Genomic DNA, 19382 nt, shown 5'->3' on the forward strand with positions numbered 1-19382 from the left:
TCGTAGGGGTGCCCTGAGGAAATTTTATTTTTCCCGTGGTGCCTTGAGTCCGAAAAGGTTGGGAAACTCTGTACTCTGCTACAGGATCACGCCCGCCTACGCAAGTATCCGGTCGTGGAGCAGCTCAGTTAGTCGTGGGAACAAGGTCTAGGTGAGTACCTTTTTTTTTTTTTTTTGGGGGCACTGTCTACAAGGGGGAGGGGGCTGTATGGCACGGTCTACAAGGGGGAGGGGACTGTAGGACACGATCTTCAAGGAGGTGGGGAATTATGGCACTGTCTGCAAGGAGTCTGTATGGCACAATCTACAGTGGGGCACTATCTACAAGGGGGGGGGGGATGTGTTGCAGCCAGAGGAGAAAGGCATTATACTGTGTGGGGGCCACTAAGCGGACATTATACGGAGTAGGGGCACTACATGGGGCATAATACAGTGTGGGCACAGTTAGAGGTAAAAATACTGCGTCCTTGAAGGGGTTTTAATATTATATTATTAATTATTATTATTATACTGTATTGGGGCACTATATAGGGCATTATACTTTTTCCATGGGGCATTTTTTTTTATGATGGGGGTGGGGTGCTGAAAGATAATTTCACACGGGGCGCCATCTGTCCTAAGGGCGGCCCTGCACCTACCCATAACACGTTAATGCAATATAGTGCCCTCACAAGCTTCCTGACCCCAATCGCAGACAAACGCTCATAAAACAGGTCACAAGTTGCAACAAGAGGTCCAGTCCCCAAATGAAAGCCCCTAATGTACAACCTGCAAAGTTGTTCCCTTCATACACTATACAGTTCCAAGAACCAAAGTTTGGAGTTCTGCATGCTGTGCCTGGCATCCAGCTGAAAAGGAGATGCGTACAAAGCAGTCAGTTGAGTATCCCTTAAGAAGTTTTCCCATTTAACCCCTTAACAACCAGGTCTGTCTGGACCTCAAATGACCTAACCTTTTGTTTTTTTCATCCTCACATTCCAAAAGCATATGTAGCTTTAGGAGGGCTTATTTTTTGCGTGACTAGTTGTATTTTTCAATGGCACTATATTGGGGTACATATAAATTTATTGATTCATTTGCATAAATATTTTATTGGAAGAGAATGGAATACAAACAGCAATTCTGCCATCTGTTTTTGCGGTTTACCCTGCGGTAAAACAACATGTTAACTTTATTCTACTGGTCGGTACGAATGTGAGGACACCAAATAGTCTTTTAGGTTTTAGTACTTCTGCATAATAAATCACAAGTTTTATGAAAAAAAAAAAAATAAAATTACATTTTTGTGTTGCCACATTCCAAGACTTAGAACTTCTTCAGAAAGAGGAGGGGAGTATTATTTTTTTGTTTTCTTACATCTGCAGCTAATTCTTTTACAAGTCGAATAACCCCTTTAAACTAAGGACGGCGGATGCCCTGCTTGGACTTGGTCTTTTGTAATTGGCCAAGTACCATAGCGAATGTGCGGTTGAGGGGCATTTGGGTTGAAGTGATCATTATATAGTGATCCGAGTTGGCATACAAGTGAAAAGCTCAGAGAAGCTTATGAAAAGACAGGGCTAGTGCCTCATGTCAATGTACAGGACTACTGGTTCATCTACACGGTAAATAGTTATTTGAAGCAGATTATAAATGGAACCCTTCAAGAGGGTGGTGCTCCTCAGTAAATTAACCCTTTCTATTCAGCACTGCTCAGAGCAAACACTGGTGCTCAGTATGCAGATAAAGTTTAGCAGTCAACATGCACCGATCCCCCCCCCCCCCATTATATATTGGAGCCGATAGAAAAGTGAAGATTTCAACTTGACAAAATCCCTAACCAGACGTAGTACAGTTTGACATTTTATCAGATCAAAGTATCTGGTGAGCAGAGACCAAATATACGCCATTTCATAATGTGAGGAATTTTCAGAGGAAATGAAGCTTTGTTATTCTGTACCCTGCCCAGCACCGGCCACAAGCTCCCCTAGCCATGTTAAATTTTTTATTAAATTAAAGAAATAATCGAACCGTCAGTCATGAGGATGTGCAATATGAGCCGCGGGCCTCAGAAAAAGAACAAGCAAATTAAAGCGGACATCTCCTCCTAGATCGTATTCACTCCACACTGGACGGGGGATGGCTATTATATACCGCTGCATGGCTCTGAGGAATGGTTGCAATCCCCACAACTAATTACTACCATGTGTAGAGAAAAAAGGATTAATAAACCGGTGCCCCATAAAGGTGCATTCACGTGCAAAATGGCACCGCTCTTTTTCCCAACGGCCAATTACTGAGGGTTTTACAGCGAATTGCAGCTTGAGCCTTAAGGCATGTATACCTTTAAGGGGGGTCCACATGTACCCGCCGCGAACCACCCCAACAGCTTTTACCGTAAATCTGCATTCTTTGTAAATCAATTGTTAATGGCAGCATGGTTTGGCAGGTATCCACACCTAAATCCTGATAAAATCATGCATGTGTGAATATGGCCTAGAGCTGGGGCACCACAACGCCTGCAAACTCGCATGTAATGCGTTAGTTGGCAATTGGGGGAGGGACTTCAATTAGAATTCTACGATACTGACAAAAACAGAGCAAACGTGGGTATTTTTAAATCTGCTAAATCTTGGCTGCAGGACATTGCATGGGCACACATCCACGGTTCATGTGGAAGATCCTCAAGTGTACAGAATATCCGAGTCCCCCCCCCCCCCCCATAACTTGGAAACTCGTGGTCAGCTGTTATTCACAGGAAAACGGGAGGCTGGGTGTAATGAAAGAGGCAACAAGTAAGTGGCAACAATGTCAATTTCTTGAGCAAGGAGACGAAACTCAAGGAATTAGCCCGAGTGGCTAGAAATGTTTTATCGTGGTTCTGGATCTACTGACCCATGGATTATAATAAAGGGCTTGCCGCTTGTAGGAGATAGTGTCACCTATTTAATAATCACGGTGCTCCCCTTATTACCTCTTTTTTATACCGTTTTGTACTTTTTATATTAACACTTAAAACTTTTGTTTGGTTCTTGTATACTCTGAATCCACAGGATTCCTTTATTTTTATTTTTTTTTATAAATTCTTTTATTTGTCATTTTGTTTTTTTTATATTACAAATCGTACAGAATATACACAACATAGTGCGAAAAAAGGCAATGAAAAACAGTTAACGGATCACAGGTCAGTTATCGGCCTCACATAAGTACATGGGGTCACCTGAAAGTACCATGTCGCTAAATACAGTTAATTAGGAAATCTCCGATATGCACCCTGAACCCGCATGGTATATCCTGAGTGCGCACAGGGGCATTAAAGGAGAAGAAAGATGCAGAGACAGAAAGAAGGAGAGGCAAAATAGTGAGGAAAGAAAGAGAAGGAAATGGGGGGGAGAAAACAAAAAAGAGGGGAGGGGGGGGGAGCTGACCTGACATACCGGGTCTAGACGGGAATTCACGAGGCCATGATTGTTTTATATTCCTCGGTCGTTTGGAAACGAATCCATTCACGCCATGTTTTTAGGAAGGAGGCATGAGTCCCCTTTATGGATGCCGTGAGGTCCTCCATTCTCATGATCTCCTGGATCTTGCCGAACATCCATAGCATTCCTTACAGCGCATTAACCCTGTGGATTCTGGAAAGCAGTATGTGAGCTGGTAAACCAGTGTATGAGGTTTGGTTACCTGCCCCAGTACTCGGTATGTGGTGGGAGGGAGTTTTGTATCTTGGATGTGTGATTTTTCATTCATGCAACCTGAGCGGAAGGCGAGTGCAAGACTGAGTGAGAAGAACTAGATCACCCCCTTATAGATGCACGTGTCACGTGCTGTGAAGGAGTGTAAGTGACGCCGGCTAGTTCCCATGCAGGGAAATGAAGCGCAACACAGTTCCCATTGAAATAGACGTGTGTGTACTGCATCAACATCACTTGTCCACTAGAGTCTTTACCACGGCCCTCGTATCCCACTAATAGGAGGTAGTAGTGTGGTGTTGTCAATCTGTGGACCCTTCAATATTAACTTCATAAGTCCTATACTGCCATACACATTGGGATTGGTGGATGCCACTGAAGAGAACTAGATTTTTTGCTCTTATATAAACAAAATTAGATTAAACCAAGAAAAAAAAAAAAAAGAAATGGAATACTCACCTCCAAGTCAGATCTTCCTTAATTATTACATGTGATACTACTATTAAGTCACCCAGAGGTAGAGGTAAAGCTTGACACATGATAGATGAGCTGGAAGTCTCAGACTACAGGAAACAAAGTGTCCTGGCATGCTGGTTCTGCCAGCAGCAGATGTCGGCGCTCAGATAAGAAATCTCTCTGGTTCACTGTAAGCCCATTAATCAGTCTGGCGGAGAGATGGCTGGCACGGAGCACACTGTACAAAGGAGCCTGGAGCTACAGCTGTATTTGTATATCTGGTGCCCAATGTATACGGAAACGGTGTATTTCAACTCAACAGTATAGACCAAGAAAAAAAATATATATGGTTTATGTCTAGCTTCACGGAAAACATCTTATGCAGTATTTAAATAGTTTGGGTACTGGGTATCTGCCCGCTTCACAATTCTCCCCTACGTCAACATAGTCCCAGGGTATACATGTAGGAGAACTCTGCTTCCCGCTATCACTCCACCCTTACCACTCAAACATATAGGTGACCTTGCAAACCAAGCAAGTTTCCATCAGAATGCAGTCATTCTTGTTACACACCGGAACAGGAACCTTCATAAGAGCAGATGCAGCTAGACCACAAGACCTCAAGAAGCTTAGAATAGGAATAGTATGCGACTCCCACTGAAAAAAACTAAATTTAACACTCCAAGCATAGAAAACACATCTTGCAATCTGTAATACATCTGTATATAAAAAGGAGTTTGTCAGGTGATCCCTCTTCACCAGAGGTACTTTTTCTCAGCCACGGATTATGGCTAAGATTGGTGGGTTCTATTGCTCCCTCTGGGTTAGAGTTTTTAGGGGAATCTATTAGATGATAAAAAACTAAAATAGGCCTGTCCTGTTACAGAGTGACCAGCCACCTTAGTAAGAACGAATAAAGCGCTAGATGTTCTACTGAATGTTGAGTGGTCCTGTTGGATCTCCACAAGAGTGTGACCCAATTGCTGCAGGGTACGCTGTTAGGGTATGTTCACACACTTAACAAAAAAAGTCTGAATATAATACCGGACTTTCAGACGGTTTTTTAAGCAAACAAGCGTTTTTCTCGACCGTTTTTGGAGCGGTTTCTATGGAATCGATAAAAAATGGCTCCAAAAACGGCTTAAGAAGCAACATGCACTTTTTTCTGTGGGCGTTTGCTTACTCGGCCGTTTGGAAAAACGGGCGTGTAAAAAACGCCCTGTCGGAACAGAATGCCGTATTTCCCATGGAAATCAATGAGGAGATGTTTGGAGGCGTTCTGCTTCCGATTTCTCCGCCCGGAAAACGGACGAAAATAGCCCGTGTGAACATACCCTTACCCAGCAAGGGCTGAAATATACTGGGACAAAGTTAACAAGTGTTGCCCATTAAAATGAAACTGGCTTGGTTCTTCTCACAGTGGAAAAAGTTTAAACACTAGGCTGGATTCACACGAGCATGTTCGGTCCGTAAAGGACGGAACGTATTTCGGCCACAAGTCCCAGACCGAACACAGTGCAGGGAGCCGGGCTCATAGCATCATAGTTATGTACAATGCTAGGAGTCCCTGCCTCTCCATGGACCTACTGTCCCATACTGAAAACATGATTACGGTACGGGGCAGTTGTCCCGCAGCGGGGCAGAGACTCCTAGCGTCGTACATAACTATGAACACACTGCAGGGAGCCGGGCTCCTAGCATCAGTCTGGGACTTGTGGCCGAAATACGTTCCGTCCTTTACAGACCGAACATGCTCGTGTGAATCCAGCCTTAGGGTATGTTCACACGAGGTCATTACGTCCGTAATTAACGGACGTATTTCGGCCGCAAGTACCGGACCGAACACAGTGCAGGGAGCCGGGCTCCTAGCATCATACTTATGTACGACGCTAGGAGTCCCTGCCGGACAACTGTCCCGTACTGTAATCATGTTTTCAGTACGGGACAGTTATCCAGCAGCGAGGCAGGGACTCCTAGCATCGTACATAAGTATGATGCTAGGAGCCCGGCTCCCTGCACGGTGTTCGGTCCGGTACTTGCGGCCGAAATATGTCCGTCAATTACGGACGTAATGACCTCATGTGAACATACCCTTATAGCGGTAACAAATCACTCATGGGTGCCATGTTTGCAACACTTTTATATGCACAAGCCTTAATGATGTATTTTGACAGCAGCATACCCAAATCAGAACAGGAAGTGTTGTCGTGAGACCACCACGGCACAGCAGCCACAGGCTCGTCTATAACTTCAAACACTGGTAACTGCAGAGATGTTACAATAATCTTCAAAAATGCAATAAAGACTCGGTCTATTTATATATTTCATCTGCTAGTGAGTGTTTCCATTAAAATCTGTATATTAATTTCTATTAAATATATTCCTTAAAGTGATATATATATATACACACACCCCCACACACATGTAATTACTTTTTATTTACTATAGATGTACAATAGAAAAAACAAACAAAAATGTACTGTAGACGATCTAATACAAAACTGCATGCAGGCTATATAACAAGCAAATGTCTTTGTGTAGATTTTGTGGTACAGCTCTTGCTTTAAACAAGGGTACATATTTCGAGAGTACTTAAAAAAGCAGATATGTAACGGGTGATTCCAGTGCCAAGGATTGTGGCTGCCCAGACACTTTGATCTAGATCCAGGCACTGACTGCAATGTGCTTTTTAAGATAAGATATAGACACACACGATAGAGCTGTCAATGTGTCAAGGGACAGGCAAGTCACAGCTCTAAATGTAATCACAATCTGCCCGCCGATACCACAGGTTATACAGACGGGAATACCAGGACTGTGAATGGTAGATAATAAAAAATAAAAAAAAAGAGAGCCTTTCAATTGACAGTTACACCTGCCATATACGCCCTGTGAGGATTTTTTTTTTTTTTTTTTTAGTGCATGCCAGACTTTCTATGGGCTCGTGCACATGCTGGAAAAAACGCGTCAGAATACAGTAGCAGCATAGTGGATGAGATTTAAGAAATCTCATCCACATGCTGCGTAAAATTTCCCAGCCGAAATTGACCTGCGGTACGTATTTTTCAAAAGTGTGCAGAATTTTTCATAGGAGATGTCTCCATCTCCTATTATTGGGAATAACGTAGCAATTCACGCACCATTTTCTGCCACAAAAAATGCAGGAAATGGTGCGTTTTTGCCGCAGAAATTTTCTGCAGCAACTCCGTTGTGTGTGGACAAGCCCTAAACGTAACCTCAACAGAACATAAACCTAATCTTTGGTATCATTAGTGTATTTCTTTGCACAATGTCAGATATTTTGCCAACTGGCCACTACTGATTTAGCTCTGTGTCAGAATTCACTAGTGGGCTGTAGCTGAAGAGGCTCTAGACATCACCGGAGGTCTCAGCACTCAGATATTCACCAAATAGATATTAAGGACATATCTAATCTATAGGTGGCCATACACCATAGATCGATGTGGCTAAATGCTCATTCGCCCGACATCTATTACTCCTGACCCTCCCATTCATGCTTAGCCAAACATGCACATGTACTCAATGGAGAGAGCAGAATAAGTCATTGCCAACCACCTTTAGTGGCGGCTTATCTCCGGTGGTAAGAAAAGCATCGGGCGTGTTGAAATCTAAACATGTTGGGACACACCCATTCCGATTAGATGGTCATCTGGTCCTGCCAAAATCAGCAGACATTTATCTAATGTATATGGGAACCTGATCTCCTTTTGTGCTCGCCATTTGTGAGAGAGGAGCGGGTGGAGAGGAGTGGTTTTGCCAAAGGGAACAAAGCTAGTCTTCCATTGTAATAAGCTCCGTAGAGAAGAGAAGGAAAGGCACACACTTTTTATTAATTTGTTTACATTTTTTACCCTTTATGTCCCTCTAAGTATACAGGTACGCCAAAGTTGAGAACAAATAACGGGGTCCTTTGAAGCACTGCTGCAACAAAGCCTCAGCCAGGCTGGAGATGCAGAACTGTTTTTTAATTTTTTTATTTTATTAGGCTATAACAAGGTGTCTGACCAATTTCAGAACTGGACAAGTCCCTTCTTTAGGCCCCAGGCACACAACTGTAAAACTGCAGACGGTTTTACAGGTCCATTCAGTTCTATTGGCCGCGAACACCTTTCCGTTTCACTACGGATGGGTGTCCGTGCCATAGAACTATGACGGGAATTATGGAGTATGTCCTTTTTTTCGTGTTTTACGGGCTGTGCTCCCATACTTTGTATGGGAGCAAGGCCCGAAAATGCGGGCAGCAGACGGCCGTGCCCGCGATCGTGGGCCGCGATTACGGGCACGGTCGTGTGCATGGGGCCTTAGGGTTATACACCATATACAAATGGCTAGGAGTGTACAGAGTTATACATACGGCCGTATATAGTTATGTATGTAATTTTGATGTTCACCCATGCTTTTATTTAGAATATCAACTATACCTTAGATGAATATGTACTTTTGTACTATGCTAATCATTACATAAAATGAGAGGTCCAAACTCCTAGCCTCGTCCTCTCCAATTTTACTGCGGTTTTCCTACATTTGTTGGAAGCACTCCAAGGATCCCATTTTTTTGTTCTCAACCCTGGTGTTTTCATCACACAGCCAGGGTACTTGCAAGACCCCGTGTTCCGAGGGGTGGACAGCAGCTACAAAAGGCTTCTATAGGGGTTGCACTCTGAGCGCAACACCGAAAGGTGGGCATAATTGACACTACACGTTACCGTTAACATTTTTATTATTTTCTATTAAAGAAGCATTCCACTCTTTTCTTTTATTGCCCCCTCCATTTGTACATTGGTGTTTCAGTGGGGTGCTGCGTGCAGAAACACTTACAGATCCCTGCATCATGTCATTTTCGGGTCCAGCTCCACCCACGTGATCTTCAATCTGACTCGCCTGGAATCACTGTGCTTTTCAGTAAACCGGAACTCAGGCTCAATGCATTCCTATTGGAGCCTCGTTCTGGCTCAATAAGAATGCATTGAGAGCCTGACTTCCGGTTTTCTGAAAATGTACAAATGGAGGAGGCAATTCATTCCATTCACACATTAGTGCTGTAAAGTGAGGCTACACTTTTGGGAACTTATTCAGTGGAAATAACAAAAACAAATTCATTTTACATAATAGGGAAACATCTACTTGGAGTTTCTATGTTCTCCCATTGCTTGCATGGGATTCCTCACACACTCTGGCTTCTTGGCTTCTTATGAAATAGGCCCGACAGATACGAAAATAGGATTGATAGCCCCATTGGGAATAGGGATTGATGCGAGTGGGGATATTCTCTATATAGCGTTGCGGAATACGGAATATGTTGGCACTATATAAGCAAAGGAAAAGAAATACTATAAATTATTGGCAAATTGGCATAGATTTTTAAAGGGAGTCTGTCAGCAGGAAAACACTGGCCTCCAAGTGATACCATCCACAAGCATTTGATGAACTCACCAGCAGGAACAAAGGGAGTCTAAACAAACACACACACACACACACAAACACACTATAATATATATATATATACACACACACACACACACACATACATATAAAAATCAAGTCATTTACTCATGAAACATGAAGGCGTGTCAGTACTGCTCCCTCCAATATGCACGGTACCACCGCCGTCTTATACACCCTATCCAGAGTGACAGAGCAGTGGCTACCCATTCTCTCTATACACAGCATCCAATACCGATGCTGTGGCTGATGATTATAATGACAGGCATGGGACCGATTGGCTGCCGCTCCACATTCTGAAGAGGTCTTAGGCCATAGACGTCACAGGTCTCCACCAGGACTGAATTTAACACTTTCTTCCTCTACTCTGAATCCACTCGTCCAGTGCTTTCCTCTCTCCTTGGCTCACTCTGCCGACACAAACTGGAGAGGGAGGCAACCCTCAGTCACGTGAAGCTGTGTTGGCACGTCATCAAGACCGAGAAAACTACACAGCTTTTGAAACCACGTGACTAGGTTTTGATGTGGCGGTACAGTGCAGAATATAAAAGTACAACTATATTAGAAAATATATTAGTAAATGTTTTTTATTATGTTAGGAAATCAACGCTCAGTAATATTTGGCCTCCGGATAACCCCCTTGATATTTCTGGTTGTTATGACTATAGCCAGAGATGTATGTGTATGGTTTTCTTTCCTTCATTTGGCTGCTGGTTGCCTCAACCGGTTGCTGAATGCATTGAGCTGGGCACATTCCGGGAGTGGAGTACATGGCAGGAGGGGCTATGAGAGCCCTTGATGTCTCTACTGTTTGAGGGGTGGGGTCATGCTGTGACTAATGGAGGGAGTCCTGCAGTGACTACTCTGTAAGGGTGGATGGGAGGGTGGCCCTGCTGTGATGCCTAAGTAGGTGGGTCCTGCTATGACTTTGTATATCGTAAAGTCAAGTTCGCACATCCCCAAAGGGCGTGCTGACCCGGCTCTTATTGTGTACATGTCAGGTTCCTTACTAAATCTACTAATATAAAAACAACTTCTTGAAGCTTAGTAAGCATGTTAAAGAAAAACAAATTAGTATATAGAAGTATAGATATATACAAATCTTTGGATCATTTGTCTTTTTTACTGATTTTTCCTCTCCCAGCCCTACACAACCCAACAACATTGGGAAGTGCAGGGCACACTGGTATGTGTAGTGCACGTCACCACCGCAGAACCCGGCAACTTGATGTGAATTGGAAGTCTACAACAGAGCCTCATACAGAGAAATATACTGCAACCAGCTCTTATAATAGCTATTCTAATGATCATTGTCAAGTGAGGGAACATTTCAGCCCTGTTTTAAGAGGACTCCAGTTAAAAAAAATCTGTACATTCAGGTACAATTAAAATCCTGCATATGTCGAGCATATGCTTCCTTGCGTTCGTACGAGAGGAGGGACATTCAGGAATCTAAATACGTCAGTTCCCAACAATTTCTGGAGAGGTTGCTTAAGATCTCTGGAGAAGTTCAGAAGCTGCATTAGTGGCAGATAAGGGACTTGCTGGCAGCTAAATCAGGCCACTTAAAAGTGCCCCAATACCAGACATTCTGCACAGAAACATTATGCCAATGAACTCATGACTAAGTATACCCTACTCTAAGTCAGCCAGGGTACAGTCCGCAATATCACCCCAAGAAGAACTTTCATAGACATTAATAGAAGAAAAAAAAAAAAAAAAAAAAAGGTCAGCTACCAGTTGCAGGTACATTGGCTCCTGGGATTTGTCCAGCTCTGTAGTAAGCAATATTTATTCTGGAACGGAGTCTACTGCTATGGAATGCACACATTTCTACAAGGTTCATAAGAATGTGCGTGTGCAAACGGCAAAGAGCTTTACCCTACATTTCTACTGTCTAAACTCATTTTTATCATGAATACAACATTTACAAAGCATGAGACACACAAAATAATGGCTCTGGGCCAAGAATGGTAAAATAAATGTACTGAAATGACACAAATATCTGCACAATTCTTCTAATATCACCAATTTTTATTTAGAAGTTCTTAAGAAATACAAAAAATAGCAGGTACAATAAAGTGAATGCAGATTACCAAGACCAATCCGTCCAATGGAACACCCATTTACTGGAAATGAACTGAATTCCTGAAGTATAAAGCCGTGTTCTGCAGACATGGACTCGTGAACTACATGTGGCCCTCCGGTAACTGCGGGGTCTCACTAGGAGACTATATGAATAGTAATTCAGAACCATTTCATTGTCTAAAGAGGTTCTATGGGGCAGATTTACGATTGGTGCCGGGCCAGAATACTGGCTAAGTTGCACCTTCTTTTTGTGACTCGCCCGGCAAGGATGGTATGGCTTAGCGGAAAAGAGTTGTGGCTTGAGATGTGCCAAAATTTTGATGCAAAATAGTAGTCTACGGTAAGTTAAGCAAGAGGTGGTATAAAGTTAGCCAAAAGTGTCTAAAGGTGCGCCAAATTAATCATCCTTAATGAGCCACAGTAATAAATTTGGCGCTGCTAGTCTAATTCGGTCTGAATTTAAGACAGTAGGAGTAAATCTGCAACTATAATATTTTTTTTTTTATTCTGCAACATTCAGTGCGGATTGCAGGGAATCTGTCAGCAGTAATAAGGCCTCAAAGCTGCTGACAGAGCGATTATAGGGGAGGGAATTATAGACATACCTTTTGTCTAGGTCAAGCTGAATGACCGCGAAACTGATGCTTGATTCCCCCGTTGCGGCAGTCGCAAGTTACACTCTCTGCTCTGAGAGACAGCTCTAGTGGCCAAGTGTGGACGCCGAGTGTGGATTGTGCAATAGGAAATTTATTTTGGGTTGAAGTATCAAAAAAAACCAAACATCTCTAAAGCCTTGTTCACACCTGTGTTGGAGGCTCCATTAGGGGCCTCCGTCGCAGTTTCAGCCGAGATTACTTGAGACAATAGCGCAGCACACTGAGCTATTGTCTCCGGTAAAATCACGGACACCCCGATGGAAAGCTGAAGAACCCATTAAAGTCAATGTCTTCTGTCGGCCACCAGTGGTGTCCGTTGAGGAACAGAACCATTGCTTCCGCTATTTCCTTGTTCTGCTCCTCTGAAGGAGCAAAACAATAGAACACACTAACACAGGTGTGAACAGCGCCTAAAGTTAAAAAGTTTCTAGGGACTTTAAGGAAGCAGCTTCAAAAGTGTATATCAAAAAAGATATTCAGTAGCCAGACAATAAGAAGTTCCACAGACATCAGCAGGAAACAACCCAGGAAGTCGGTCAGCAGATTCCCTGGTGCATTGGATGCCCGGCTGCTGGGGTCTGTCCAGTCCTAATAAAGACTAGGTAAACGGCAGGAACGAACAAGCCACAGTCCACTTTAGTGGCCACTTGGAACACTCCAATCCTGTGAAGATACACCTGTTAGCCCAGAAAGTGTGGTACTAGTAATGAAGTTCTAGGGCCCCTGGTATAGACTGGCATAGATTGTTGAAGCGAGTAATCAGACACTGGAGAGATCTCTAAAGCCTAATTAGGATTTTAATTATTCTTGTAACTCCGCCACAACACATTATTATTAATATCTTAGATCTGTTGCTTAATCACATCAATCAGTTCCCATAAAACAAGGACTTGTACAGACTACAGTACAACCCGCTGACAGGGAAGTCTTTGTTGTTAAAGGAAGACGGTAAAATAAAAGTACACCTAAGAACAAGAACATCTAGTAAGGGCACATAGAAGAAAGCCAACCACAGCTCACTCACAGCACTTCCTTGGCTACAATAGCATGAAGCCTCTATGACAAGGGAACGCTGTGCCCCTATCTCAAGGGGTTGTCCCGAGCGGCCACGTGTCAAGCTGCTGAAACATGTGAACTGGTGGTGAGATGAGATGAATTATCACACAGCACCTATTCAAATAAATGGGTGACAAAGTAACACATATTGCACATCCTCTTAAGCGGCTACTCTAGGGCTACGCCTAGACTTCTTGTAGTGCTACAGATTGACAGCTGCAGTCTAAGATTGTATGCAACTCAATGTAATTATGAACCACCTGGAAGTTATGGCTTTCCAAAAGCTTCTAGTACAGGAGAAAATACGGTTAGGCCCCATGTACACAACAGTAATTTTGATCCGCAATTAGATTTGGATCCCTAATTGCGGATCAAAGTACAGACCCATTCATTTCTATTGCCCACAGACACCTTCCCGTATATTTATAAATGCTTTCTAATGGGAGCAGAGTCTGCAAGTGCGGCTGATTGTCCGTGGACGGCCGTGCCCATAATCATGGACCGGGATTATGGCTACGGCCTTGTGCAGAGGGCTTTAACCCAAATAAAGTCAGGAAACTGAGATCTGGGGAGCTGTTTGAAAAGAAGAGCTGATTTTGGTTCACGATAGGCCATCAAAGTTTAAGTCCTGGGGAACAACTTTAAGGCTGAATTCCCACAGCGCAGATTTGATGTAGATTTTGCATGTATATAAGCCAAAACCAGGAACGGAACCTAAAACAGAAGAAATATATAAAGGAAAGCCTAAGGCTGGGTTCAAACAGTGCAGATTTGCTGCAGATTTTGCCTGCATTTTGTAAGCGAAAACCAGAATTGGATCCAGGAGAGCAGACCCATAAGGCCTTTCTTTATATATTTCTTCTGTTTACGTTCCGTTCCTGGTTTTGACTTAAAAAAATGCAAGCAAAACCTGCACTGTGGGAACCCAACTTTTAGTTCTGCTCTTCTGGATCCAATATTGGTTTTGGCTTGCAAAATTCAGGCAAGATCTGCTGACAAATCTGCACTGTAGGAACGTGTACAACCTATTGGTACATTCTGGATAGGTCTTGCCGCGCAAACCTAATAAAGTGTATACTATATATCATCTAGGGGTAGGAACATATTTTAAACCAAGTATAGCTATTTAACCTACAAAAACGGGGTACAAATAACACATGAAATATGACAAAATACAAAATTCTTTATTTAGGATGTATAAACAATTTAAAAGATGAGCCATACAAAGCATGAAAAAGGCGCCTGACTATGCAAAGAGCATGTACAAGCAGTGATGCAACAAGGGCATGGAAACACCCAAAGGAAGGGTTGTATGTGTGTATGTGTCTGGAAGGCCACGGAGGACCCCAAATAATAGGGAAAATCTACAGATAGAAATACAAGTGTAAAGAATTATCTGTGCCATGGGAAAGGCCTAAACAGAACAGCATGTAAAGGATGGAAACCTACCCATGATGCTGCGCCTGCAACGAAAGACACCAGACCCGATGCGCATTTCGGCGGGATGCCTTTTTCATGGTTTGCAGGGCTCATCTTTTAAATTGTTTGTATGCATCCTAAATAAAAAGAATCTTGTATTTTGTCATATTTCATGTGTTATTTGTACCCCGTATTCGTAGCTTAAATACTGTAGGGACGCAGCCTAAAGTTGTCCGCTATGGACAATCCCATGACAATAAGCAGATCACAAAGACGGTCCCTCCTGATGAGACCCACACAGCGATCCACCATAATCTGGGGAAACCTGAAAGCAAATATTCAATTTTCCTGCAGCGCCACCACATGGAAAATGGAGTATCGCACATTGTAATCAACGTGTGGTCTATGTAATGCAAGACACGTCCTGAAGAGCGAGAGAGACGCTCTTTTTACCTGCTCTCCACTACGGCCAAAAGACAAGGATCCTGAACGTAGATTCTTCTTCTAACTCAAAATTACCTAATAGGATACATGAAAATGAGATTTCCATACTAGACAACACCTTTAAGTATAAATAGTTATTTTATCTGTATCTAGTCTCCTATAAAATATCTGACATGTTCAAAAAAGTATGTATTTTTCCCCGAAGGCTATGTTCACACAGGTTTGATTTGCTGCACAAAAATCGCATCCACACAATAGGTCAATTTCTGCAGGGACGTTTTCCGCAGCCTGTGTATAAGGTTTGTTAAAATCTCCTCCACTTTGCCGTTACCTTAATACACGGTGGATTTTCTGCAGCAATTCCTCTACATGTGAACGTAGCCTGACCACAACCATTAGACGTGACAGCAATCTACCATGATGCCGACAATAATATACACGGTTTGCTCAGCCATGGGAGTATTGCTGAAACAAGCGACATTCACACATACCGATATCAGGAGGCATCTGAAAAACCGCAGCAAGAGCATGTGCTAAATGTATGAGGTTATTGGAAAACCACATTGTGCAACAGCATGTACAACAATGAAAAAATAAAATAAAAAAAGTCTCTGTTTCTGGGAACTTCTGCGCTCAGACACTCCTTGTGGTCCCTGCAGAAATCAGACATAAGAAAGTTGTTGATGACGAAGATCCAGACACATTTTCTCTATAAATAAAGTCTCGGAGATCGGTTGCGGATTACAATGTTTCCACTTTTGTTATTGAAATTCCTCGCTACTGTACAAGTGCATGAAGCCACTATTGCTGAGGTTAAGATTACCCCGACATGAAGACAAAAGGCAGCAGAGTTCAGAGCGCTGGCTGGCAAACAGCTGGCAGGCACATGAAGGCGGAAGGTCAACGTCACATGGGTAGAGAGACACCCCCTGACATCTCAGCAGATCGAGATCAACTCCAGACTGTATATTAACCCTTAAGAGACATTAACATCACGATCATCCCACTTTATATAGAATGATCTCATTTAGTCCACAATACAAAGAGTCTTCATACTATTGCCGGGATGGACAATATACTGGAGACTTTAGCAGCCAGTTAGGGTACGTTCGCACGATTAACAAAATACGGAGCTATTTACAAGGGAAAAACAGCTCCTGATTTTCAGACGTTTTTTGAGCAACTCGCGTTTTTCGCGGCATTTTTACGCCCATTTTTGGAGCGGTTTTCAATAGAGTCTATGAGAAAACGGCTCCAAAAACGCCCTATGTTACTCCAACACCATGGACAGCGTGGGTATCAGGACGGTATATTCCACATTGCCCTTTGCTGGGTTTAACCTGGAAACCTAAATTCAGTATTGCCAAAGTAACTTCAGAAATATAAGTATTGTTGAGGTAAGGGAGACTAGAAAGCAACCTCAACATATGAGGGCACCTGGCAAGAGCCATCTCCCAATATCCACATTCTGTAGGATGCACTGAGCGGCACAATGTGGGTGACTCCATCGAGGTAAAGGAAAATGGAAGCATATTTATCAAACACATTGTAACATACGGATAAAACGCATTACACCAGTGACATATGCAAAAAAAAGTAATGGATCCGCATGTGGGACTGGCTAAACTTCTAGAACATGTTTCAATCTGGTTTAAATTAAAGGGGGATCTGTCAAATACTTTTAACATTCTGCCAATAGGGATTTCCCATCTGGACACACCATGTGTATTACTAGGACATATGTATGACATAAGGATGGACGAGACCCTCACTCGGGGCCCCCACTATAAGCAAGAGCTACTGCAAAGAGTTTGGCCACGTGACGCTTTTAGCAGCCGCACTTGCTGGCCAATAGGGTCTCTGCATTTAGGAAACAGGAATATTCAGTCCAGGATCACTCCCCTACGGACAGTCAGTAGCACCAAGGGGATTTACTTGCCCAAGTTGAGTCTCTGCTAGTGTAGGCGCCTACTAACCCTGTAGATTAAATGAGCGTCTGGCCCACCCAATCAAAAGCGCCAAGGGGGCACCTTCATTTGCAAAATATGCATAGAATCTTTAATTCTCCCGATACCCTAGAAATGTCTTTGACAAATTTATCAAATAGGTAGCAGATTTTGCACCTCAAACAAAAACATATACAAATGTACCAATAACAAAAACATATACAAATGTACCAATAACAAAATGTATACAAAATGTACAAACACTATAGATACATGGACCCCAGTGCCCCCAAAAATGCAGCTTTACAGTACGCTATATAAGTCAATGGACATTACCAGTGATGTCAGGCTCATTGAAAAAAAGTAGTACCACTCAAATTGCAGGAAAGTTACACCATGCCAAGAAAGGTGCCCTCCTCTAGTTGTTTTGCCCCTATGGGTACCCATCATAGTGGGTTATCATATAGGGATATAAAACTAGAGGGCTTCTACCCTTTGCCACCACGTCCATTCACTACACATAGCTCAGGAATACGTTATCCACTGAACGTGAAGAGAAATACATGAACTCATGAGGATATAAATATTAGAACGGTGGACCAGCTGCTGCCATGTGCCAATGTAAGGAATGTGCCCAGGACACAGTAACAAGCTGCAGTACAACTTGCACTGGTGATGGAAACTTTCCCATTGCCGGTGCCCGGCTTGTCGCAGCGGCGGCTTCTGACGCCTGAGGTGATAAGCGCTGCCCCTGCACCTGTACTCACATTTACCCGCTCTACATCGGTCGCGGCCATGCTGGTGAGGTCACTAGATATACCCCGTCCGGCTCCCGAGTTTATGTCGTCTGAATTGATGCAATCCCAGCTCCCAGCTCTCAATGGGATTCAATATGGCCACTGTACTTCCTGGAAACTCCCCTCTGCATTACAGAGTCGCTGTCACCTCCCACGGGTTTGTAGAGGGCGCAGCAATGGCCGGGCCGCACACAAGCCTGTATGCTAACGATGGGAATCAGGCCCCACATCAGCTCAGGCCAGCACTGACAGGGCACGGCACCGCCCTGTGTCCGCAAAGCATGCTGGGACTTGTAGTCCCTAAAAGAAAGCGTATGCTGTAACTGTACCGAGAAAAGGGCAGTCGTGCGATACTCAGCACGTAATATGCAAGGCAGGGACGTATATATACACACACATATACATCACTGTAGTGGCACTAGCTGAAGCGGGTATATTCAGATAAAGTGCTACTTTGGCGCCCTCTATTGCTATGTTTATGACATGACAGCTAGAAAAAAAAATCCATTGTATCTCCTGGGCAGCTGACCATACACGTAATATACGTTTGATGTGCCCCCCACTATAAATAATAAGAATATAAGCAGTCATCGAGGAATTCTGTGATAATATAAAAGCACAAGGCTACAGGTTACATAACATCGAGGTGACTTCTGATATTCATTTATAGTATAGGGTACACTATTCCTTATAACACACACCTCAGCTGCTGCAGAACCTCTTTTCATAAAGAAGGTCGATGGTATTTAGTGTTCTGCAGCAGCTGTGGCACAGTGCTCTATAAACACTGGAGCTGCTGAAGAACCTCTTGGGAGCACTACATGTCAGTCAATGAGTGGATGGCACAGGAGAAAGAACTTCCTACAATCTGGACATTTTCCATTGAAAAATAATGACAGCAGCTTTATGGCCTTGTGTATGGGAAATATCTGCTCTTATCTCACTGCTAAAGTCAAGATGGAGAACATTTGTTAATTGTAGACAAAAAAACGAAGGAAAAAAACGACATTTGTAGTTTGGGATTTAACACGTCATCTATATTTTAAAAAAAACGAAACAGCTTGGAATGCGGCGCCACTCTACGATGACCACCAACTGCAGCGCGTGAATTCAGTTTATAATGGTTTCCAAAGTCACGGTTTTTCCCCATTCCTCAAGTCAATAGGGAAAAAAGAAAAATACAGAAAAACTTTCCCAAAAAATAGGCGTATTTTTCAAACGCAAAAATGTGAATTCTATTTTTATTGGCACACGGCCAGATACAAGGTGCAATTAAAGTGGCATCCACATAATCTAATGCAGTGATAGGCAAGTCGTCTGCTAAATATAGCGCTACCACTCAGCACCCCATATACAGTCCCCATATAGGCTGGATTCACACGTGGC

General features: G+C 43.1%; 1 protein-coding gene across 1 annotated transcript in view; it reads right to left on the reverse strand.

Moving 5' to 3' along the window:
* The window catches only part of SEPTIN8 (septin 8), a 59548-nt gene extending 41171 nt beyond the window's left edge, over window positions 1-18377 (reverse strand). The window contains exon 1 of the mRNA XM_075856460.1: window positions 17967-18377. Coding sequence (XP_075712575.1) covers window positions 17967-17996 — 30 coding nt within the window. The 5' untranslated portion in view covers window positions 17997-18377. The remainder of the gene's footprint in view (window positions 1-17966) is intronic.
* Between the last annotated feature and the right edge of the window lie 1005 nt (window positions 18378-19382).

Source organism: Rhinoderma darwinii, chromosome 3 (assembly GCF_050947455.1).
Source record: "Rhinoderma darwinii isolate aRhiDar2 chromosome 3, aRhiDar2.hap1, whole genome shotgun sequence".
Lineage (NCBI taxonomy): Eukaryota > Metazoa > Chordata > Amphibia > Anura > Rhinodermatidae > Rhinoderma > Rhinoderma darwinii.